The sequence below is a fragment of the Python bivittatus genome, unplaced genomic scaffold, assembly GCF_059951505.1.
Source record: "Python bivittatus isolate LINGU-HERP-01145 unplaced genomic scaffold, Pbiv_v1 ctg000700_np1212, whole genome shotgun sequence".
In the NCBI taxonomy this organism is placed as follows: domain Eukaryota; kingdom Metazoa; phylum Chordata; class Lepidosauria; order Squamata; family Pythonidae; genus Python; species Python bivittatus.
The window spans coordinates 102124094-102148831 of NW_028277098.1; the positions used below are offsets into that span (position 1 = coordinate 102124094).

Genomic DNA, 24738 nt, shown 5'->3' on the forward strand with positions numbered 1-24738 from the left:
TTTCTATGCCAGCCGTCTCCCCCAGAGGGCGACTCTCGTGGCAAGAATCTTGCCATGGGATCGTAACGGACTGTGAGCTCAGTGTGAGTCAGCAGTGCGGCATGACTGCAAATGCAGAATAAGAGATTTAAGTTACAGGAAGCGAGATTCCACTAGGAAAAACTTCCTAATGGTTAGAGCAGGTTGACTGTGGAAACCGCCACCCGGGGGGGCGGTTTCCTCTGCCGGGTGATTTCGAGCAGAGGCTGGACCACCGTCTGTGATGGTTCCATTGGTTTTTGCTGCCAAGCAGGGGCTGGGCTGGACGGCGCCGCTTTGCCCTCGGATTCGACGTCTCCGCAGAGCTGAGCTGCAGGGAACTTGAGTTCCAGCTGGGAGAAACCAACAGGAATCACTTTTTGGAGCTTACAGGATTGCAAAAAAAACCCCAAACGCTCTGTGCTCCGTTTCCTACCCGTGTGGATGCACGCACGAACAGGGGGTGCATGCAGCCGTGCCCCACGGGTCTGTGCCCTGGCACCAGGATCTTCTTCCAGGCCACAGCCAGAGCTGGGTTTGCAGGCCACCTTTGTGCAACCGGAGCAAATGTTCCCCAACTGGAGCATCTGTCTTTAAAAGCCTGAGTGCTCGACATCACAAACAACCACCTTTCTTTCAAGGGAGCCCCTCCATAATTCCTAAGCGCAGCCTAATGGGAGCTGTAGTCCAGCACAGGAGACGTCTAAAAAGAAGGGGAAGACGTGGCTCTCTTCGTGCCAAAGCAGGGAAGTGGAGTTTGGGCTTTGGCACCAACCGTTAATAAAACATAAAAGGCCTGGTTACTTCATCAGCCTGGTGCCTGGCCCATCCTTATTTTTTTTTTAATTAAAAAACTGGGAAGCTGGCACGGGGGAAGGGAAAACATCAGCTTCCGCCGTAATCTGATTCGCAGGAACTCTGAGTCATGTGCAGACTTGGGAAACAGGGCGGAGGGCATCGCGCAGGGCTTCTCCGGAGGTCTGCCCGCTTGTCCAGGGAAGAGGCAAAGGGCAGCAAACGTCGACCTCCGCAGCTTGGCTTCCCAAGAAAAGGGGAGTGTGCCCCCCATCTGCTCACCAGCAACCTCCCTGGCCTAAAATGATGGCACGCTCCCCAGCGATGTCTCTCTCTTCCCTGGCAGAGAAAGCCCAAGGGAAGCTCAGCTGGGCTCCCAGGGCCCTGGAAACCCCCCGAGAGCCCTGAAGGTGAAAAACAGGATGGAGGGGGCTAGGAATCCCTCAGCCAGGCAGATCCAAAGCTCGAGTCCTCCAGAGTCTCGGACGCAGCTCCAGCCTTGCAACTCCAAGAGCCTCTTGAGGACACTCTCCCAAAGCAGCCGCCGGGGGGGATGAAGCCACCCCAAGAGCTCTTCCCACCTCCCACCCACCCCCACTTATTATCCTTGTCCTCGTCTGGGTTGGGGGGACATTCCCAAGTTCTGGGGACCTTCAGCCCAGCATTACAATTCTCTCAGGGGGCTCCAAGGCGTTCTGGGAAGGAAGGAAAAGGCCAGAGGCTGTTGCTTCACTTTGCAGCGTGCTGGATCTGGGGGTCTGGTTCACTTTTATCAACGTGGAAAGACGAGGAGGGCAGGACCCTGGCAACCTGCAAGGAACACAGGTGCCCAGAGGCACCACACTGGGGATCCGGGCCCAACACCCAGGGTAGCTGGGGCTTCTCGACTTGCGGGGGGCCACGGCTGCTCAGGACAAAGAGCCTGCAAGAACGGCCGGCCTCTCACAGCTGCCCACGAGAAGAAAGGTCGGCAGCCGTGAACGAGCTGCTTTTCTTGGAATTTTAACTGGCAAGCTCGCGGCTGGAAGGGGCAACAGCCTGGGGAGGCGCTGCTTCCGCTGGGCTAAGAGTTTCGCAAGGGGAGGGCAGGATCTGGCCACGGCGCCAGGGCCCGTTTCCAGAGCAGCCAAGAACGGCGGGCGGAAGAAAAAGCACCGGCAATCACGCCCGGCTTGAGAAAAGCCAGCATAAAGCATTTTTATTGCAATAATAAAACTCTATACGTTCACGGGGTGATGGAGGAGGAGGAGGAAGGGGCAGCGGCGATTCTCTTACCAAAACTCACGACGGGGGGGAACAAGGCCACGGGACCGCAGAGGGATGGCGCACGGGGTAGAAGAGGCTGTTGCAAGCTGCGACGACCAGCATCAGGTTTCCGAAGAGAACTCTCTGGCATTTCTGCCTCGATGGCGGGGGAGTGGCGGGGAGCGTCCCCTCACCCAGGGCGAGCAGCGGACTCGAGTCTCCCCAGAGGGGAGCTCGGGCTGCCTGAAGTTAAAAATCTGCTGAAAATCCAGTGAAAAGCCCCCGGCCACCTCGGGGCGGGGGGAGGAAGAGGCCGAGGCCCAGGGCGAGAGGGACCCGCCCGTCCCCAGGATGGACGCCAGGAGGGCCTGGGGCAGAGGACCTTCTCGACTCCTATGTCTGCTTGGCTGAGGGGTGACTCCCTCTCCGGGAGCTCCTCCCATTGCTTCGTATGGCTTTGCAGCAGCAAACGGACTTTTAATACAATAGAGATTCCAAAAGCAAACACACCAAAAAAGGCCTGCCTTCCGGCAAGCGTTCCTATAGAAGGTGAACCGATCTGATACTGACTAGAAATGCTCAGTCATACACAACTCAAGTCTACGCCCCAAAAAACCCGACAAAATAAGATTAAAGGACTTGACGATCCCCCTCCCCCCCACCAAATAAGGGAAAAAAAAAAAAGAAGAATAGCTGAGGTTTATAGCATAGAGCCCAAAAATGTCGAAGAACAGAGGAAAACGAGGAAGCGGAGTCGGAAGCGGAGCCGGGAGGCTCAAAACATTCAGATCGGGGCGGAGGGCTGCAGTGGGTAGCTGGGAAAGCTCCATACAGATTCATGTGCATTCATCTCGAAGCAAAGATTTCTGGATTTCTCCATGTGCCAAACCTGTTAAGGCAAATGAGAACTTGCGTCGGCGACTGCCCCGCGGAGGGCCGGGTGGGGGCATGGGAGGGGCGGCTATTTCACCAGGGCGTGGTGCCCCGGGGTGGCCGCCGCAGACAACCTAAGCAGCTGGCAAACGTTGGCCTCCCTTCTCTTCGTTCTTGGTAGTTTGACAAAAGGCCTGCCTCAGTGCGCGCATCTTGCCCTGTTTCGCCGACAGATCCCAAAGCCGGCGCATCGCACCCCCCGAAAGGGCCCTCTTCCCCCAGCCAGGGCCCCCAACATCCACTTTGGGGAATGCCGGCCAGGAGCCCCGCAAGACGATCACCTACCCAAGAGCAGGGAAACGGGAGGACGGGGGCCTCTTTGTCATTCCAACTTTATGAGCTCCACATCAAAAATTAGGGTGGCATTGGGTGGGATGATGCCAGGGTGGCCAGTAGCCCCGTAAGCATAATCTGGTGAGATTGTCATCTTGGCTCTCTGGCCAACGCTCATCTGCAAAAGGAAGGGGGCAGAGTTAGAGGATGAGAAGCTGGTCTGGGCTCAAGCTACTACTGCAGGGTCCAAGGGCAAAAGGGGGTGGCACGTGAGGGGGGGAGAGAGACCCTGGACCCCGACTGCCTCCCGTCCCCAGGCTATGGCTGGGTGGATGGCAAAGTCAGCTGCTTCTCCTGACCTCTCACAACAAGCCCAGGACAGCTGGAGGTGCTTGGAGATGAGCGACCTGCGTTGGGTCCTTGAAGGAGTCAGAGATTCTTCTCCCACCAACTCCCACTAGGAGCCAAGGCCAAGAGACAGAGCTCCTCTACACCTCTAGTGCCCCCACTCAAATGATCCTCCACGAAGCTCCAAACAGGATACGAGAATCAACCCATCACTTCTGCTCACAAGAGGGAGCCTGGAGAGGGGTCCCAGCCGTGAGACTTGCTACTTATGTCAGAGGGTGGTCTTCTCTGGACGAGCCCAACCCAACCCAACCCAACCCAACCCAACCCAGACCCTCTGAGGCTCCCATCTTGCTGAGGGACCTGGGTAGTTGGGAACGAGCCCCCAACCCCATCCACCCCGTACTGACCACTGCGATGGGGCTCCTCCCTCAACGCCGAGCCCCACCCACACTGTCCCCACCGTACCTGGGCGACCCCTTCTTCCCAGCCGCGGATGACTTCCTGCTTGCCCATCACGAACTTGAACGGCTTGCCCCTATCGCGGGAGGAGTCAAACTTTTTCCCGTCTTCCAGCATCCCTGCGGGAAGGAAAAGAAACCCTTTACCCAACGGCCAAGGCACAGGAACTGCCACGAGCTCCTTGGGAAGAGGAGCTGGTGGAAGCTTCAGAAGCAGGCGAAGTCTTTGGCTTGAGGCTGAGGACATTCAGGCAGCGGAAAACCAGGACCCGGGAGACGGAGACCCCCAAGCGAAATTCATCCCGTGCAAATCAGAAGCCCGTGCGAAGAAAGCCGTCCTGGCGTGTCTTCATCAGGTCCTTCCTGAAACAGCCTTTCAGCGAAAGCTTACAGGTTCGAGGGCTTAATTCTCATCTCATTAACATAACGGCCGGTGCATGGGTCCTCCCCAAAATTGCCTCTCTGCTTCCCTTAGAAATACTTCATTGGTAAAGCCGAGACTGCAATCCTCCCAGGACAGAGATCTCTCTCCTTCTGGCCCTCTTATTCTTCCTGCTGACATCCCAGCCCTGAATGCGTTCTAGAAGTCAAGAGGTGAAGCAGAACTTTCCTTCTTGATGGTACCTACTGCACTACCTGAGGCCGTGTTTCTCAACCTTGGCAACGTGAAGATGGGTGGACTTCAACTCCCAGAATTCCCTAGCCAGCATCCATGAAGTCCACCCATCTTAAAGGTGTCAAGGTTAAGACACACTGCTCTAGGAGCTCCAGAGCAACCTTCCCACAACAACCATGGGCTGGGGGGAACAACTGGCCCCAACCCCCCCCTTGAGCACTGATTCCACGGCTAAGGAGGAACTAAAACCTGGGTCTCCCTTGTGCCAGTCCAACACCTGAACTGCCACTCGACCCTGGGTCTCCTTCCTCTGTAAAACAGATCCAACCATTGCCCCATCTATGTTCAAGTATTTTGCTAGCCCTTAAACTTACAGTTTTGTATACTTGGCTGTTACAAAATCTGTCATTTTAAACTTTTTCCTTACTCTCGCTCTCTCTCTTTTTTTTAAGATGGCAATCTTCAACTTTCAGGTATGCAAAATCTGTAGTAGAGGATGTGCCTATCAACAATTTTCTATAAAAATAAAGGTCAAACTCAACTCTTGGTAACTTGATGGGCCTAATAATTCTGTTTTTTGTTGTTGTTTTTTAAACAATACAGGAGTGGTTGGCTGTGATCTTTTCTGACGTCTCAGTCTGGCCTCCAACTCCCACACGCTTCCTGGTGGTCTCCCCTCCACGTATTCACCAGAACTGACCCTGATGGGGTAGCTGCGGTCACCTGCAGCTCCTCTGCAAAAACTCCAGGCCTCCTGCAAAGCCAGCCCCCCTTTGCAATTCATTATAGCAGCCTGTAAAACACCGCAGCCGCTTTAAGGGGGGAGCCGATAAGCTTTAAAACCACAGGAACATGCTTTCTTGAGGCTGAACGAGAGCCTGAAAAACGTCACGCCTGCAAAGAGGCGCTGCAGGATATCCCTTGCTAGCATTTACTGCTAAAATCTCTGCCTTTTCTATCTCAAGAAGCCGTGGATTAAAATGCACTCAAGTCTCATCTAAATGTCTGATTTGATTTCCTCTCTTGTCTATTAGTCATCAAGGAAGTTATCTCTCAAAAGACTGTTTCCTGCAATTTCCCTCGCCATAGAAGAAGCCCAGGCTCTATTATTTCAGTAATAATTTATGAGACCTGCTCAGGATCCAGTTTCTACTTTGCACTCGGCGGTCTGATGTCGCCAGCAGTTATAAATGCAGAAGTTCCTTATCTTAGCTCTGCAAGCCTGCAGGCTATTTTGGGGTCTCCTCATTCTAGCCCCCAATCCATTTTTGGAAAGGCTTTGTATCAAAACTCATTCTTCCTATTGTCTTAGTTCTTAGAAATGTGGGACAAAGCATAGGAAGACGGGAAATTGCAACACAGACGTTCTATTTCCAGCGACACATCTGTGTGGTTTGACCATACACGAGACCCCTTGTGCCCCACGGCGGCTCAGGACCCCAAACCAAAAAGAACATGATTGCAAATTAATTCTTGATTATTTCTCCATAACAGGACAGGAAGAAAATGTTTGCTTTTTTCTGCTCCTTGCCAGAGCACTCTGTCAGTTACATGATCGTAATGATGGAGTGCATGCTGGCTGGGGAATTCTGGGAATTGAAGTCCACACCTCTTAAAGTTGCTGAGGTTGAGAAACAGTGTTTTAGACTAAAGCACCGAGTTTACTATTTAGACCACAAAGAACACAGGAAATGTTGTGTTCACCAAACCAAAGTACACACAAATGAAGGGGAAGGAGACGCAGACGCACTAATGCTGTTTCTAATCCAGCATTAGTATCAATTATTTAAAAGGCATTTGTTAAAGGACTCAGGAAAGGTTCTGCCTACACTGAACACAAAAGAAATCAAGAATTCAAGGCGATGGAACATTTAAGGATTTCCAGAGGTGCCTTTTTCTAGCACAACCACGAAACACTCCAGGGCAGCCCCCCCAATGCACACAACCGTGTTTACATTTGTGCTAAAAGGCCTCAATTCTCTCTGTTGTCCCAGGATAAAAATGCCGAAATTGGAGATGCGGTTTTGATCAAACCCATTTGAGAGATTCCCTACAACTTCAGGCTGTGTAATTCAGGAGTGTCTGCAAAAGGGGTTTAAAAAAAAAAAAATTAAAATGGTAGCTGTGACCGCCCTGGCCCTTTTTTTATGTGGGTCACAGATGCAGACACAACACACATAAAGGAGGACCAGAGCTGTGATCACGCAGCAAGGGCAGCCATCTTGACTTTTTTGACAGACACACCTGCCTGGCACACCTGTTTGTTCAACCTGAAGAAGGTGGGTTCCATTTGCTTGCCACATTCCGTTCGGGCTTAGTTTTAAAGTCCTTTTTAGCTCACACACCAGATAATTCTGCGGGTTTATTGTACTTGCCTTAGAGTTATTTTCCAGTTTAAAAAAAAAAAAAACAGGGAGCAAATCAAGTCAGGCCACCAAGACTCTCCCTGCAGACACACCAGGCTGGCACAGATTTATCTCTGCCAGCTGAGGCCAAACTGAAAGGACTCCACCAGCAAGGGGGCCAAACGGGGCATCCTTCACTGGCCTGGAAAGAAGGTCCCAAACCGTGATGGCCACACTGTCAGACGGTTTGATGACAATTGTGGGGAAGAGCCGATCGATGCCCAGAGAACCAGGAAAACCTCAGCCGAGGAGGAGGGCAGGGTCCATGCGCTTGGAAACCCAAATCCAGACCGCCTTAGCACCGTCCTCAGAGCGTCGGAGCTGCGCCTGAATCAGAAACGGGAGGAGGGACCAAATCCCCAGATGGGGGATAGGCCAGATGCAGCCCTGTGCCAGGAAGGGTACTGATCTCTGCTCTGTACAGGGCATCAGACACCTGATGGCAGTCCCTTTTCTGAAGTGGGGAATCGCCCTCCCACCCATTCCAGAGACGAGGCTGGAGAAGACCCTGGGGAAGGCAGACGTTCCCCCTGGTTATGGAGTTCAGAGAAGTAGCGCTTGAGAAGGTAGGAATATGAGAGAGACGTGTTTGTACTGGGTGGGAATACTGAAGGGCCATCCTGAGAAGCATTTCCCCTTTTCTTTGCCCAGGACCTGGCTAGACTGGACACTGGGCGTCCTGAAAGGAGGCTCACGCAAACTATGCTGGGGATGGGAGCCTCTCTGTGGGGCACCCCAGTCCTTGCCGGGAACTCTGTCCTCTAGTGCAGTGTCTCTCAACCTCAGCAACTTTAAGATGCATGGACTTCAACCCCCAGAATCCCCCAGCCAGCATGAGGTTGAGAAACACTGCTCCAGTGCCTTCCGCCAAAGGACGCTGTGGCCATGGTTAACCTTCTAGTGCTAAATAAAAAGGCATGGAGATCACAGGGCAGCCCCACAGGAGTCAGTGCCGGAGGCAGCAGAGCTCCTAGTGGACCTTCTATGGAGAAGGCTTGTTCTGCATCTCGTAGGCTTGTTTCATACAGGACGTGACCCACCTGGAAATCGTGGTGGAAATCTTGTGGATCTCACAGGCTTTGTGGACCAGATAAGGCTGTTGAAGGGAAAAACTAGGAGAAGTTGAAGCTGAATTCCTCCATTCTGCTCAGATAGATCTTGATGGCTCCAATTTATGTCAGTCCTTCTCTAATTGGGAGAAAGGAGTAACATTTCCCGGCCCCAGTGAAGGGTGCATCTACCTTAGTCACAAAGGCTGGGCCCAGGTTAGAGTGATGGTGTCCAGCTGGACAGAACACATTTCTGGTGAGAAAACACTTATTTCTGATACCTGGTAGAAGTTATACTAGTAGGAGCATCACCTCTGAAGTTGTACTGTAGAGGTGGTCACTCTGATTTTGGAAGCTGTGGGCTGGATAGACTGAAATGCGTAGACAGGCCTCCTGTAAGCTAGCAAGACCAAAACATCTTTCTTCTGAAGGCAACCTACAGTAACTCCCAGAGTTTTCATCTGGAGCGTGTGGTATTCGATGCAGCGGTGCACTCTGAGGTGCTCCCCCATGCTTGCCCATGCTGGGATTTTCTGCCCTTCCAGCTCTTCCTGGGGTGTTTAGCGCTGTGTATGATTCCGCTCCATCATTGCCATAGATCAATCCAGGGCCTTCACCTGAAGTTTCTGGGCAACGGAAGCCCTGGAGGGATCATTATCCAGAGAAGCCAGTGCAGAAGTTGGAATGATGCTGAGCCCTTGGTGAAGGGGGCTATTGGGCGCACTGGTGCCCAAGGCCCTGAAGGAGCAGGATCAAGCCCTCCAGCACCTGTAGGGGGCACAGGGCAGGAAGACGAGAGTGCACAAGGCAGCATGGGTGAAGGGAGACCCCCTCGTTTGGCGCTATCGTCCCATCCATTACATGGCCATTGAGCTGAGGGCTTAGCCCCCCCCCATCAAAGTAAAAGATGGTGGGCAGGTGCATTCACCAGAGCGAGGCACAGTGAGAACTGCTAGAAGCCTTTTAACCCTGCCGCTGGAGCAAGAGGGAGGGAGATGCCCACTTCGCCACCCCCTCTCTACCCTGATGACTTGGCAGCTGACGCACTGCTCGATTTAAGAGCAGCTATTCAGAAGCTCAAGTATATAAATCAGATTGTGTGTGAGAAATGGCATGGCCTTATCTGCTCTCATTCATTCGTTTCCTACTTTAACTGAGTGCTCGTATTTCTTCTCGGGGGCACTCAAGGCTGCTAACGTTCAAATATATATATATTTTTATATATATCTGTTAAGATCCGGTTTGTTCGTTTTAAAAACACCACTAAGTTCAGATTTTTTTTTTTCTTGATGGCCTTAGGTTTTTTCTTAGGAATCTGGCTGCTATCATTTTTCACTGTAATTGGTTATTTTACCATACAGGGTTTGGGGTTTTTGTTGTTGTTGTATTTTAACCCTTTTTCTGTAAGAAAGGAATGTAAACCTCTCAAAATCCTGATGGATTGGGGCAATAAACCAACATTATTAATCCAATGCATAAGGGCTCCAGCTGGCTGGAGACAAAACCTTTGGTCTTTTGCTGAAGGTGGAAAAATGGGGGTTAAATGAAACTCCATCACTGTAACTTTATGTCACACCCCAAACATGCCCTTCTCCACCTAGGCCAGTGTTGTCCAAACTTGGCCACTTTAAGATGAGTGGACTTCAATTCCCAGAATTCCCCAGCCAGCCAGGCTGGCTGGGGAATTCTGGGAGTTGAAGTCCACACATCTTAAAGATGCCAAGGTTGAGAAACACTGGCCTAGGAGAACAATAGAGTTGTTCTGTTGCTTCTCTCTTGCCCCCGGTTCACCTTGAAAACCTCATTCCACAAAAGCTTTCCAGGGCAAACAAGCCATCTGGTGAAAAAGAGCTGGAACAGATCTCAACCAACGAAGCACTTCGTCCCTAGCAATGCATCTCGCTCACTTTCAAAGATGGTGGCACTTACTACAACGTGGGTCCTCTCTGAGTTGTTATGACGAGAGCTCTCGTCACCTATGATACCACTATAATACTGGACGTTGCTTCCAACTGCATTCTTAATTATCCGTAATAAGCTCTCAACCCACCAACCTGAGCTGAAACAACAGGACGGAGCTTAAAGTCAGGACATGAACGGTTATTGCTCAGTTTTAGAGTTCACAACAGCCCCAATGGACAGTGTTTCTACTCTGCACACACACACACCCCGTTCCAGAAAACACTTGTATGCTTTGTTTTCAGAGAACCAACTCCTTCTTATGCATCTGTGATCTTGGACTGGTTCCAGTCACGCCAACCTGACAGCTGTAGATACAGTGAATGCTCGCTGCAAATAGGATAATGAGGTTTTGGTAACTCTCGGAAAAATATATTCCCAGTTTTTGGTTGGTTGGTTGGTTGGTTCCGAAGACAGCCAGCAGATTCCTTTGTGGAATCACATTAGGCTCAGTCTCTTCCTGTTGATGTGAAAGCCAAAAGCATGGGAACACAGAAGCAGCTATGCAGAACACACCAACATCAGCCCATCCAATCTCTCATCATGTTTCACCAACAGCCCATCAAGCAGGACGCTGAAGACCACTGCTCTGGACCCGTGCTCCCTAGGAGAAGGACCGCCACAATCCAAAGCAAGGGCGGATCATCTTTTAGAGACAAGGGCCTGTATTTCACATTTCTGGGAGAGGCTAGGCAGGACTATCTATTTTTCCTGGAATTTAGCACATCTTGCAAGGGGAGTTTGGTTTTTAAAAACTATCAAGCATACATCAAGGCTTATGAAACTGATCTGGTGCACCTCCCATTTCAAAATGTTCGGAAAGTATTCATTAACCATCAAAAGCTAGCACAGCAGAAAGCTCTGTAAAGCGAACGACTCTCGGGAGAATTCCATGGAATGCAGTTCTTCTGGAGAAGCTTTTTTCTGACAGCAAGCTAGGAGGGACACAGAAGATACTGGATCCTGAAGAATCCCTACAGATCCACCAATTCTTCCAGACTTTCCGTTCCAATCAACACAGCTCAGCAAAGGAAAGGAAGGAAGGAAGGTGAGTCTGTGGCGAACGCATTTCTGTTTACTCAGGTGGTCCATTACCACCACACTTGGCCCAAACACAACAGTGCAGATACAGATCTTGCTCCATCAAGAGGTTCACCCCAGATTCTGCTGTTTTTGGAAGTGGGAATGACCGATGCCCGTGGCTGGAAACACTCCACCAGCTCTGAGGCAGAAGAATAAGACCCCCTGTCCTCATATCTCTTTAGGGGAGGACAGCCAATAGCCTGAAACCGATGAAGAAATTCCTGCCTGCAAACCTTGCAGCTTATGAGCTGGAAAAAAGAAAAGGTGGGCAGATGGGAGTCAAGAAAGGAAGAATAATATTCATCCTTTCAGCCATGCAGGTTTCATTACAGTAGGACAGCGTTTCTCAACCTTGGCAGCTTGAAGATGTGTGGACTTCAACTCCCAGAATTCCCCAGCCAGCCTTGCTGGCTGGGGAATTCTGGGAGTTGAAGTCCACACATCTTCAAGTTGCCAAGGTTGAGAAATGCTGCAGTAGGACAAGAAGAGGTTGTCCCAGGAGGGCTTGGAAGGAAAGGAGAAAGAGTAAGTCCTTCAAAAGGTTGTTTTAAACCCAAAAAGAGAAGCAAAGGAAATGTGTGTGGAAGCAGAAGGCCAAGAGAGGCCTTGGAAGAGAAAAGGAAAACGACTCAGTAATGGCTGATCCAAGGTGTTATAAAACACACCTTAAAAGCAAATGTTTCATCACTTATTACATTCCAAGTTATTCTGAAAAGATAAGAAATTCAATAGTTCAGGCTCAAGAATAGACCTTTCAAGTTGGAAAAAAAAATGCTCTGAACCTTGGACTTCTCATCTAATAATTCCACAAGGTGTTTTCATGCTCCACTCAGGTTCACAAAGTGATCAGACCATGCATTTTTGCTCTAAAGAGAGAACCCAACCCAATGCAGCGGTCCTTATATACCCCACCACCACCACCAACCCAGGAACATTGGGCGCAGGAGAGGACTAAAAACAATCTAGGAGTTCATGTTCTGCCGTGACCTTTCAGAAGGCAGTGAAAATCCTCCTAGTCTAGAAGGTCTTATTTCAGCTCCCACCTTGCCGACAGGATTAATAAACCAATTGTACTGCTTGGTTGGCTTATCTCTAGGCTCCCCTCAGAAAATGCAGCAAGGAACCCAGAGCACAGCTTGCAGCTCCCAGAGCTGTGTGACTAGTCCTGCAAATTAGCACATGTTTCATTCCTCCAGGAACAAAAACGAGGCCTCCCTATCAGGTTGCCGATGGGTTTTATAAAGCCAAGGGGGGACCGTGGGCTTCCTCTAGCTCAAAATGACCTTTCTGCGTAGCCAAGATGACCCATCTCCTCCAGGAGCTTAGGGACCTGCAGTTCTGTACGAATCTTCTCTCTTCTACAGCTGATGCCATTTCAACCTAGAAATCGGCAGATGTTTGAATCCCATTGTAAAACGCAGTCCGAATGCAGAAAGGAGATCCATCCAGAAATCACATTCTGCCAATGACTTCTGCAAAGGCTGATATTATTCAACCAGGGCTGTAGAAAACAACTTAGATCACCAGCGATGGTGTCAGAGACCGGTGGGCGGTTTATCAGCAGCAGCGAGCATCTTACTTTCAGGCTACCACAATCTTGGGCGAAGCTTCTGACAGCTAATCCGATGCCTGTCTAATTGCACGCCAGCCCTGCTCAGGGCAGAATGACTTAAATCTTGCTGCTCGCCTTTCCACATCCAGCATGGATGGAATTTCAGCCACGGCCACAGCTGTCAAATCGCCTTGCCCAACTCAGTGGCTGCACGGCAAACCCTCCAGAACAATCCAAAAGCACAAAAGGTCGGGTTGGTTGCAAAGTGAGAGCCCCACCGACGGGACTTGTAACCTGGGCAACGGTCATGTGCGTGCAAATTGGAAGCTGAATGAAGAATTGCTCCGCTTCAAGACGGGCAGGCGTCTCCCATTCACTGGGTCTCAGCCCTGCTTGGCGGGATGCCCACCAGAGTCTCCGAAGGCGGTGTGCAAATGGGAATGAGCCAGGCCAGAAGCCCACCTGCCCAAGTACAGGGCAGAGCAGAAGGGGTGCCCTAGAGAAGCTGCTTCTCCCTGAGGCAATGGCTCCTGGCCACACGTATGAGATTCCACAAATCTATCACCATACCCAGGAAGTTCTCTCCATACAGGAGATGGAGCAGATGGGAAAACAAAGGGCAACGTGAGTAGGTTTACTTTGGCCAGGTATGAACAGAATGTTCAGCATTTCCTGGAGGGCCATCTTACTAAACTGGGGGGGAAACACCATTCCAGGCAGCCTGGGTGACTTGGCAACGGGGAACAGGATGGAAAACCTGCAAGCCGCAAGCAAAAGGCCAGATTTACAACAAGCTATTGAACGTGCCTCACCTGATGCCAGCCTGCTCATGAACAAGGGTTAGCCTCCCCACCAAGATCAAAATACAGGAAGACCATTTGGCAATGTACCTTGCTCAGGACTCTGCGGGGGAGGGAACCCTATGGAGGCGATCTGGTGGTCTTCAAGGGCAGGCCCACATATAGCAATCCAGGCAGGAGATGACAAGGGTCTGAGATAGCTTCTTTGGTGCCCTCTCTTCTGGGCAAGGCCACAATTAACTAAAGCTGGGCAAAAGTCCTCCTGGAGATGGCCTCTGCATGCTCTTCCAGCAGGAGTCACGAGTCCCTGAGGGCTCCCAAATTGTGGGCCTGCTCTGCACTGGGGAGCACAACCTCACAAAGAGCCAGAGTTGTTACGACTCCAGAATCAGCAGGCTTCTGAAGCCAGTTCCAATTTGCATGGGGAATCCAACCCTGTTTTTCCTCATGCAGACCCTGAAACCCTCTAGAGGTGAGGTCTGGACTACTCCCCTTTGACCTGGGTAGAGATATTCAGCTGGAGGTCATCAATGTATAGATAATGCTTCACCCTAAGCCTGTGGAAATGTTTCTTGCCAGGGCCAGGGTCCTGTGCCACACAATTGCCAATCCAGCCTTGCTGGTCATGACTGGAGAAATACCCCAAAACCAGCCAGGTAAGTCTCCTCTGCTTCACCTATAATTTCATCATAAACAAGGTTAGACTTGTTATGGGCAGGCCTGGCACTCAAAAGCAGTTCAGGAATAGCAGAGGGGGGGGGGGCATCCAAACACAGGGGACCCCCTGCTTCTAAACCAGCAGATCTAAGAGAAATATTGGGACAAATACTGGCCCAGTTTCAGGTGAACGATTCATCAGCTGATTGGACTGAGCAGAGACTTTATGCTGGCTCCGTGTTCTTCTTCCTAAGCAGCACTCGACTGTTTCATGAATTTAGACATCATGCAAAATTAAAGAATGATATACTGTATTACCTTTTTTACTGAAAAAAAGCAGAAATCTCACCCTTGTTCGACATTTGGCAATAATTACATATTTTCCAGTTCATGATCCACAAAACAGCCAAACATATTTGAACTTGGCCTGTATCTATTTTTTTCGTAGCATTTCTTCAAGACTTCCTTAACTCAAAACCCTGATATTTGCCCTATATTTTCTACAGTGAAAAGAAGAAGAAGAAGAAGAAGAAGAAGAAGAAGAAGAAGAAGAAGAAGAAGAAGAAGAAGAAGAAGAAGAAGAAGAAGAAGAAGAAGAAGAAGAAAGAAATCCATCCTCTCTACCAGCTTTTTGAATATTGTCATCCAAATATTACCCTGTCTTCCATTTCTCACAACTGATGTATTTAACCGGGCTTCTATCCCACTCCAAACTGACAGATTCTGGGCAGCAAATATGAAATCCAATAGCAAATATCAAAACAAACAAACAACGAATATGCTAATATAACAGATAATCAACCAGTTCCTATGAAGGATGCCCATAACTCAGATCAAACAGGAAGGATTCTACCTGCTGGTGAAATGCATGGAGAATAAAGTCAGAATGTCCCTCCAGAGAAGGCTATTCTTATAAGTTTGAATACGCTTTATCCCAGAATGGCGGGTTCAGAAAACAAGCTAACACGAATGCTTAGATCGACATATGCCAGAATTCATTTCTGTTGAAGACTGGAAGAGAAGATGTGGTAAATAAAGCTTTAAAGAGCAATTCTTCCAGATACATTATGAAGGAGGGATAAAACCCAATCAGCTCTCTCAGGCCGACTCCGGAAACACAGTTAATGCTTTACCAAACAAAGCTGCTTTTAAGGACTTGGGAGGGGAACGACTCCCTCGATATGCCTGGAAGCTTTTTCTCCTGGAAAAAAAACACAAAAACCCTGAATCGCTCCTGTTAATCAACATTCTGCTTATAACTCTCTCTGAAAAGGTAACGCAATAGCTATGCCAGAAGGAAAAGAAGAATTAGTCAGCCTGCTTGTAATCCAAATCTCGTGGGAAGGCAGCGATTCACCCTTGCTCCCTGCAGCTCCCACGCTGGCACCAGAGACGACTGGGCAGGGGGCCGAGGGGATACGCAGAACGCGCACCCAAGCCTTGCAAACCGAACGAAGGCTGATGAACCCATTGCATCAAGGCGAGTTGGACTGAGGCAGGAGTGTCAGCCAACGCAGTGGCTCGAGCTGGGCCCCCTCTACGACCTGGCGTGGTTTCGTTTTTAATTTGGTCAGCTGGACCGAACCGCAAGCTGCAGCAGAGGTGCAAACAGGATACGGAAGGGCCTCCCTTTGTCTTGAATCAACCCATGCTGCCTGTTATGCTGCTTGTTGGCAACGCCAAGCCACAAACAAAATGATTCAGCTAGCCCAGTGTTTCTCAACCTTGGCAGCTTGAAGATGTGTGGACTTCAATTCCCAGAATTCCCCAGCCAGCCATGCTGGCTGGGGAATTCTGGGAGTTGAAGTCCACACATCTTCAAGCTGCCAAGGTTGAGAAACACTGGTATAGAGAGAATTGGCTTAAATTTCATTGTGTAGGGCCATTTAAAACCCAACACAGCGAAGGGAGGGTGATTGAGAGGAGGACAGCCAGTCAAGACTAGCAGTTTGCTTTGAAGGAGCCCCCGGAGAAAGAATGTCCTGCTACAGAAATATACAAAAATTTAGGGTTATTAATAATGTGAAAATGACACATCCTTTTAGACAGAGGGTAGGAAATCCAGGGTGTCAAAGAAGAGAAGGGCCAGTGCTACTACAGGCAGCAAGGAGCACGAAAGAGAGATAGGCTGGGAGGATGGGCCCTGTAGTCCAACACACTTCAGGACATATGGCTGCGGGAGCAGCTGATCGAAGATCACCCAAACTGTGTCAAACATCACCCACGTTAGCGGGAGGATCTAAGGACACGGGGAAAGAAGGGCAAATGAGAGGATTCAAAGTAGGCAGCCCCACCTGGAAGGTAAGGACAGATGGGAAATTGGGGGGGGGGGTGCATTATAAAGGAAACTGCCTTGCTGGTGATGGGCTACTGTTAAAAGGTTTAATATCTGCCACAAATGGAGGGGGGAGAAGTGGAGCAAAAGGCAGTTTGTTTGGGGCACGATGAAGAGAAAAGCAGGGGGAAAGAGTTCTTGTAACCCACGGCGGACGAGGATGAGCAATTTGGGAGCCACATTAGGCTCCCATTCTGGGTTGGGTAAATTCAGATTGTTCCCATTAAAAAGTCGAATCTGTGAACGCTCGAACGTGCAGCTTGCTGAGGGCTTGGTCTTTAAATACCACGCTGGCCGAGTAATGTTACTTCCATAATAAACGCTTTCTTTTTTTTTGCCCAAGCGGGGAGAGATTCTGCGACTGTAGCAGGGCCCAGAAAGGAGCTCCAGGACTCCACCAGCAAGATACCCTGCGATCAGCAGCAGCAGAAGGGGGGGACGTGGGGATCGGAGAGCAGCGAGCTACAAAGTCCAAGGATGCCGTGTTTTTGAACTAGAAAGGGAAGTGATTAAGACGGAAAACGCTGCTGGAATGAAAAGGAGGGGACGGCGTTACTGGGGCACAGGGGAAGGTGAGATACACCAAGCCAGGTTATTTGGGGGACCGCCTCTTCCAGGGGGTACCTGCTGGCCCCACCAAGTCGGGGTGGGCACGCTCCAAGTCCCTTCCCTTAAATCCTGCCATCTAGGAAGTGTGCCTTTGCCATCGCGGCCCCTGCCCCGGGGAACACCCTTCCTGGTGGGATCCAGCAGGCCCCCACCCTTTTGGCCTTCCAGAAAGCCGTAAAGGGCTGGCATCTCCCCCAGGTGCTGGGACAGGGTGAGCTGCCAGCCTGCAGACCGTTCTGTCTGATGCGTCCAAGCAGGGCGGTTCTGGGTTTTATGGCTTCGTATCGCTTGCAACTGTCGCGAGCCGCCTAGGGTTATGTTCTTAAGAAGGGCAGTCCTACACATCTCAAGTAAATAAAAACGAAATAAAACACATTTCAAGGGGACAGAAGAGGAAGGGCTGGCAAAAACCTTGGAAGATATTATTTATGTATGTCTCTGGTTTCATTGTATTTCTATCCTATTTTTATTCTATTTTAACTCATCTTTATTTGTTGTTTTTAGTGTAAACCGCCCAGAGTCACTTCCTCGTGAGACGGGCGGTGTCTAAATTTGAAATAGAAATAAATAAATAGAAATACTGGCTGGAAGAGCCACAGAGGAGAAAAGGGTCACCCTCTCTCATCCCCCAGAGGCAAAAGCCCAGAGCAGCACCAGGAGCATCGCTAAGGCATCAGGAGCAAAACAGGCCCAGGGAGCTTAAAATACTGAAATAAACTCTCAGGGCCATATCTTTAACAGGTGCATGTTATTGACCTGAACAAAAAGGTTGTGAGCGTTTCATACTTTGGAAGGGGCCTCCTCTCTGCCTATTTCCCCCCCCCCCCCCAAAAGGCTCGGGACATTTGTCCCCTTTTGTCCGGGACGCTGCTTGCTAATTTGATCAAGCCAACCTTCTCAGGCAGTGTTTCTCAACCTCGGCAGCTTGAAGATGTGTGGACTTCAACTCCCAGAATTCCCCAGCCAGCTGTGCTGGCTGGGGAATTCTGGGAGTTGAAGTCCACACATCTTCAAGCTGCCGAGGTTGAGAAACACTGTTCTAAGGCAATGTTTTTGTCCAACGGAAAACCCGAGCCAGGGAAAGCAAAACCAACGGGGGCCAAAGGCCACTGACTGGAAACCAAGCAGCCCTTGCTGCAAAGAAAGGGGCATTGTTTCACACAAAAGGCAGGTGAAGGGGTCCCAAAGACAGTGCCTGCAAAAGATGCCTGTCCAACTGCCTTCCAAGGCTGACCAGCTCCCCCCCCCTCTTGATCCGCTGCCAGTTCCCCCTCCCTTTGTTCTTCCTGTCAGCCCAGAAGCAGCCTGCTCATTTCCTCCCCCCCCCCAATCAATGACAGCAGGGAAGGAAAAAGCAGCAGATGGAGAGGCCGGTGGGCGGGCGGGCGGCAGAAAAAAGAAAAGAGAGGCAGGGAGATGCTGGGGACCACAGTGAAGATTGCTCCACCACTCTGGAGGGCAACCAAGCGGGGTCTCAGGACAAGGGGACCCTGGCAGAGCGCTTCCGTCTGTTCCCGTGGGCAAAATCAGATGCATTTCCCATTCATGAACACGCAAGGGGTGCTGAAGCCCAAGCACTATGGGCCATTCAGTGCAGAAGCTGGGGGAAAAAAAAACCCTAAGCACCCCAATTTGGCAGTATCATGGATGCCAGTTAGAATACATGGGGGAGCAAGAGCCAGAATTATCCTCCTTGGCCTTTTCCTTGATGGTTTATTTCACCTATGGCAACCTTCCTGAATCTGGCATTCCCACAGAACTAGGGATGCAGGGCAAACTAGACCAAGCTATGGTAGGCTTGACATTCCTCAACCTGATGCCCTCCAGTGATAATCTGATCACCTTTAGACAACCTGGCCTGGACCAATTCCAGGTTCTGCCTTCTGGATTTGCTTCACGCCTCCCAGAACTCTTCCCCTCCATGAATTGCGAGTCCCGCTGAGCTGCTTCTGCCCTTCGCTGTTGCTCTTCTCTTTCAGGCTGTTTCCCACTAGGTTCTGGTGGGTGGAGAACCAACAAGACATAGCTGGCTTTCTCAACTCTGCTGCAGCCCGCCCTAATGGTTCTAAACTTCATCCGCTGTCACAGAATTAAACATTGTGTGATCTATTGCGTAAGAATAATTAAAAAAAAACCAAGGGAAAATGTGTTGGCAACTCTCTACTGAGGATAGGCCATCCCACCTGACTTTCATTAAACAGAGAAGACGCAGAACACTACCTACATGTTCTTCCTTTGCAGTGTCTTTCAAGTATTCGAGCCTGATTGATGCCTCCCAACTCTCCAAGTCCTACCCAGAAAGAGGAGTGTCTTGATAGTGGAGGAAATATATTCTCTCTGCATGGAGGTTCAAAACCTACACTCTTGGTCTGTGATTGGGGCATACTGGAGCACCCACCCCAACAAGATCAGAAGCCCAAGATTCTGCACCCAACCTTCAGATCAGAACCATTCAGATGTTTGCATCTGTGAGGCTCATTTCACGATTCCATCCACAATCAGAATCTCTTCAGTCAACCAATGAAGTTGTGAGGGTCCACCATAAAAAAAAACAAAACAAGAAAACCCAAAGAGAACGTCACAGCTGCAATCTAGGTATTGGAATGTCATATGCCATCCAAAAATCTGCCAACTTCTCCCTCTAGGTATCTTCCATACATTTTAGAAAGTTGCATGTATGTTGGTTCTACGTTGCATATATGCCTAACGTTATAAAATTATCAACAGCCCTAGAAATTGAAAGGCTGCCGCTTTCATCTCGACTTTCTCCAGGTGATGAAGTCAAGTCTAGGACTTCACTAGATACGTTGCCTGTCAGTCCCCTCCTAGGAACCAGTCAGACTTGAAAGCCACCGAGTGAAATTACCTATCAAAGAAAGTAACAGGAAAAATGTGCTTTCCACCGCATTCAAAGCCACCATGAAATTCGGACAGAATATTACAAGAACGAAAAGAGGCACACACACACACGGCAATGGAAAAGTTACTCTTCTACTGTTTATTTTACAGATAAAGAGCTCCACAGAATGAAGTATAGTTCCAGACCAGTGTTTCTCAACCTTGGCAACTTTAAGATGTGTGGACTTCAACTCCCAGAATTCCCCAGCCAGCATGGCTGGCTGGGGAATTCTGGGAGCTGAAGTTCACACATCTTAAAGTTGCCAAGGTTGAGAAACACTGGTCTATATAGTTGTTAAATTTTCCTTATCAGGGAGGTGAGCTTCCGAATCACCTCAATTTCAGGGTTTCTCTCAGCAATCTGTCCCTTTTAACGGACATTAAGGACCAAACTAGGAAGCCGAGAGAGATCCTTTGCAAGAAGGATTTCATTCGAACAAGACTAAAGACCTCCGCTTCAGAATCTCATACATAAACGAATCCCGTATTGGCGGCACAACCATTTTCGAGGCTGCATTCTCCACATTCACCGGAGTACAGATGAACTATTATAACAAGCAGAGACAGCATGTACTGAAACAGCGCTTCCAAAACTGGCATGATGGATTACTAAGCCAGACACGAGCTGACAGTAAGACCGCTGAAGACCACGCTGCATTTTGCAGTAAAAAGAAAGTTCCGAAAAAGGGGTGCAGAAGCAGGAAAAAATGCAACCGCCCGACTTTGCTACTGTCAGCTGAGAAAGTCAAGATTTTTCTCAGCCATATGTCGGAGCACTAATCGAGCAGCTCTCAAAAGCACAGTATTTGGCACCTAGGAATGTGGGTTTTTCCCCTCGGCTTTGATGGCACGCTCCAGCCACCCCCGAGCGCGTGGAAAAGCAAGGCTGCCAATGAAAAAAACGTGGAGCCTCAATGATTAAGCCTCCCTGCCACAACACAGAGCATGGCACCAGAAAGCGGCGTAGGATGGGAAAGCGCCATTAAGAGAGCCACAGGGAAGCGGGCATCGGCGCAGGGGGCCAAACGCGCCTCGGCCGCTCAGGCTGTGCCAGCGAGGAAAAAGCCACAGTTAAGGGAGGAAGCCGAGCATTGCCCCAGAGCCGGGCCCGCACCTCGGGGAGGGGAGCAGGTGGGCAGACCGCCCGCGCCAGCCGAAGGCAGCCGTGGGGCGTGGGGGGAACGGGGGAGCGGGCCCTGCGCCCACCGCTGGGGGAGGAAGGGCGGCCGGGGAGGGCTGCGGCCACCCTGGAGGTGGCCGCAGGTCCGGCAGCGCCACCCTGCCCAGGAGGGGCCTGGGGGCGAGGGTCCGAGGAGGAGCTCCGCCCCGCGGCCGCCGCTTCGGGGACCGGGCAGGGGCCCCTGCGCCACCCTCCAGGACCCGGCTGGGGACGATGGGAGCGGGAGCACCGCCAGCACAGGAGGGGAAGGGGGCGCAAGGCAGGGAGGCCCGCGCCCCTCGCGCCTTGCAACGCCCGGCCCCTCCCCCGGAGGAGACCCCTCCCCGTTCGCCCCCCCACTCACCCTCCACTCACCCGTGTAGTGCACCACGCAGGTCTGGCCGCGCTTCGGGAAGGTCCTCCCTGGGGAGGGCGGGGGGAGAGAGAGAGAGAGAGAGAGGCCAGTCAGGGGGAGACGCCGGGGAGTGGGCGGGCGGACCCCCCAGCCAGCCAGCCAGCCCCCCGCCCGCCCGCCCCGCCCGGCGCTGGGGCCTGGGCACGCCCTCGCTTACCGTCCCCGGGGGCGATGGTCTCCATGCGGACGCCCATCTCGGGTCCCGGCGGCGCTGCCCGTCGAAATCCGCACCGCGAGGACGAGCGAGGCGACGCGAGGCGAGCGGCAGCTATAGCGGGGCGGGGCGGGGCGGGGCCGCGCCTGCGCACGCGCGCCGCCCGCCCCGCCCCCGCGCCCCAGCAGGCCGCGCGCAGGGGCGGAGCCAGCGAAGGCGGCGCCGACGCCATTTTGGTCGCCCCGGAGGCGGGCGTTGTTGGTGCCCCCGCTGGGTGGGAATCTAGATCCCATCCGCCCCGGCCAGCGGGAGGGCCTCAGAATCCAGCCTAGCAGCAGGGCTGTGTCCGGGCAGCCTCCTTAATCTGCGGCCGGAGCGGAAACGGTGGCCTCGGAACGCCCGTCTGGGAACCGTTTCGCATTTCTTTGGCTGGCGTAACCTGAACGACCGCTAGGTGGCGCCCGAGGAGGCGGGACGCACCCCCTGGTGGCCGGGGTAGCTTTTGCAACCGGGGCTGCTGCAGAGTTGCCAAGATGCCAAGAGATTTCTCTGCCCCCTCCCACCAGCAGTAAAACCAGTGAAACCAGCATGAGTCCAGGCTCCTTCCAGTACAGCCTGGCTTTGGGCTTTCCAGTGGTTTTTCGAAAGGCAGTCGGTTGTCTCCAGGCGGTCTCAGAGCACCAGTACTATAGGACGGATGGACCCAACAGATCCTGGGAAGGCCAGGGCAGGAGAAAAGGAAACCGCCATTTTCCTCCTCTTCTGAGGCCCAGGGAGATGCGACCATAGGCTGACTTTGGTTTTAAAAAAAAAACTAACCTGGTTAATACGTGGATGGAGGCCAGGAGGAAGACATTGGCTAGACTGGGCAGTGCAAGAACCCAGAGGTGGTGATGGCCAACCCTTTCTGGGTCGCTGCCGAGAAAACTATATGGTTCGTGAAAATGGCAGGACTCGTGTTTGGCTTGAAGGAGATTATCTTTAGCCTCTTTGGGTGCATTTTCACCAATGCAGATCCCTCTAAAGCAGTGTTTCTCAGCCTCAGCAGCTTCCCCCAGCATTCCTCATGGCTGGCTGGGGAATTCTGGGAGTTGAAGTCCACATATCTTCAAGCTGCTGAGGTTGAGAAACAGTGCTCTAAAGGGAGATTTATGGATATGGCACATCCTCCTTGTGGTAGAATGGAAGACACCACACAGGGAAAAATTGAAACCTTTATATTTTCCAAAAGACCTTTTTCCTTGTCAGCAGGAGTAAAACAATTCCAGAGCTACCGGCGTGAAGCAATAGAAGCCAATATGTCTTTAAGCTGTAAAGTTTAAAGCACAGCACGATCCTCTCACCACTTCAAGCCCACGCAGAGCAATGTATAAGTTACAGGAGTACCTGAATAACAATTATACCCATTGTAAGGTTCTTAGTACAGAGGGAACCACCGCAGCTTTTGATCTCTGGGCATCAAAAGATCTTTTCAACGGGGAGGAGCAATAACCCAGAAAGCTGGGAATAAAGCAGGACGCACTAATACAGAGGTACACACTGTACGCAGCCCACTTTCTTGCTGTAGGATTCTGGCCTTGGCTGGCAGAAAGGATACGAGTCGTTCTTCAAAGAGGCACGTAATTCAGATTGGAACAGCATGGCCGCGTGAGGGTCTGGATCTTTTTCAAGGAAGGTGAGAGAAGCAGCGCCTCTTCCATGGACAAGTGGTGCTGGGACCTCCGATGCCGCCTTTGAGAGTCCCCACAAGAACGTGGAGCTTCTGACCCCTTTGAAAGGCTGAGCCACCTGATTGTTCTCAGCTTCTGCTCCAGATGAAATGCCATGGCAACCAATCTATAGCATTTCAACTTGAGCTGCAGGACACGGCTGCTTTCTGCTGCCAAGAATACCTGCTACCTTCTACCTCCAGCTTCCTGGACCTTTCTCCAAAGGCCAAGGGACCATGGAGCTCGGCTCCTCCCATCCGTCCCATTCCTTTGACAGTGGCTAGCTTGCTTTTTCTCATTTTTGTGGTCTTGTGAAAAGTTAATGCGGCAGGATGGTAGTATGCCAGCTTCCTGCATTTTCTGTGCTCGTCGGCTGTTTGGAAGCAGGGCTGGCTAGCCCAAGGAAAGAAAACGGGAACATCAGGAGGCTTTGCACAATTGTGCAAAAATAATCATTCCAGTGAAAGAGACAAAGACAGCTGCATGGAAGAGGCCTCAGGACCATGTTCAGAGAACTGGAAGCAAGCGTGCTGAAAGAAGTTGCAATTATTATTCCTACAGATTAGTATTTCTGCTCTCTCTCCAAGGAACAACATTGCATAACCACTAGTTTCTTCCCACTGCTGCTCTTCTAAGGAAAACGTGTTGATGGAGCAAGTGATCTCTACCAAGCCTTGAGCCCAGTAGAATTCATTTTTTGCCATCTTGCACAAAGGAGAGGCTGCTTCAGCACCATTCCAAACACAGACAGGATAGACCTGTCCTTTGGAGTGCTGAAATTGGAGGTGTGACGGAGCAAAGATTATTAAGAAATAAGAACACTTCAATATCTGTTAACAGTGTGTGGAGCATAAAGCAGGTTTGGGGGCTCTCCCTGAGCTCCTAAAAGGGCTAAATGAATTCAGAACTATAGGGTTCAGTGAATTCCTCTGTTGGATCCTTCAATAAGTGGGAATAAAAATTGGAATTATTTTCAAACCCCACAAAGAAAACCGGTTCTCCAGTGGAGGACCCATCTGTAAGCAAAATACATACGGATGTGTGGGCTAGGAAGCGTCAGTGGGTTCAGAAAAACACAGTTTGCGTGAGTGCAAAATCTTTAGGAAAACCTTCATAATCTCCTCTGTTGTCTTACCGTAAGCCATTCTGGGGCCTGAGCATAAAACTAGTGGAGATGGTGAAGACTGAAAGATGAAGGGGCGTTTTATGTACAGAATATTGTTTTGCCTGTTAGAACATTCAAGTGTCGTTCCTTGTCCACAACC

General features: G+C 50.9%; 1 protein-coding gene across 1 annotated transcript; it reads right to left on the reverse strand.

Moving 5' to 3' along the window:
- Nucleotides 1-1985: 1985 nt before the first annotated feature.
- FKBP1A (FKBP prolyl isomerase 1A) lies at nt 1986-21924 on the reverse strand. The gene is made up of 5 exons (XM_088153379.1): nt 21768-21924; nt 21571-21618; nt 4081-4193; nt 3277-3442; nt 1986-2947 (listed from the first exon to the last, which is right to left on the reverse strand). The coding sequence occupies exons 1-4, from the start codon at nt 21802-21804 to the stop codon at nt 3314-3316; spliced, it is 327 nt and encodes a 108-aa protein (XP_088009505.1). The 5' UTR covers nt 21805-21924; the 3' UTR covers nt 1986-2947; nt 3277-3313.
- Nucleotides 21925-24738: the final 2814 nt, after the last annotated feature.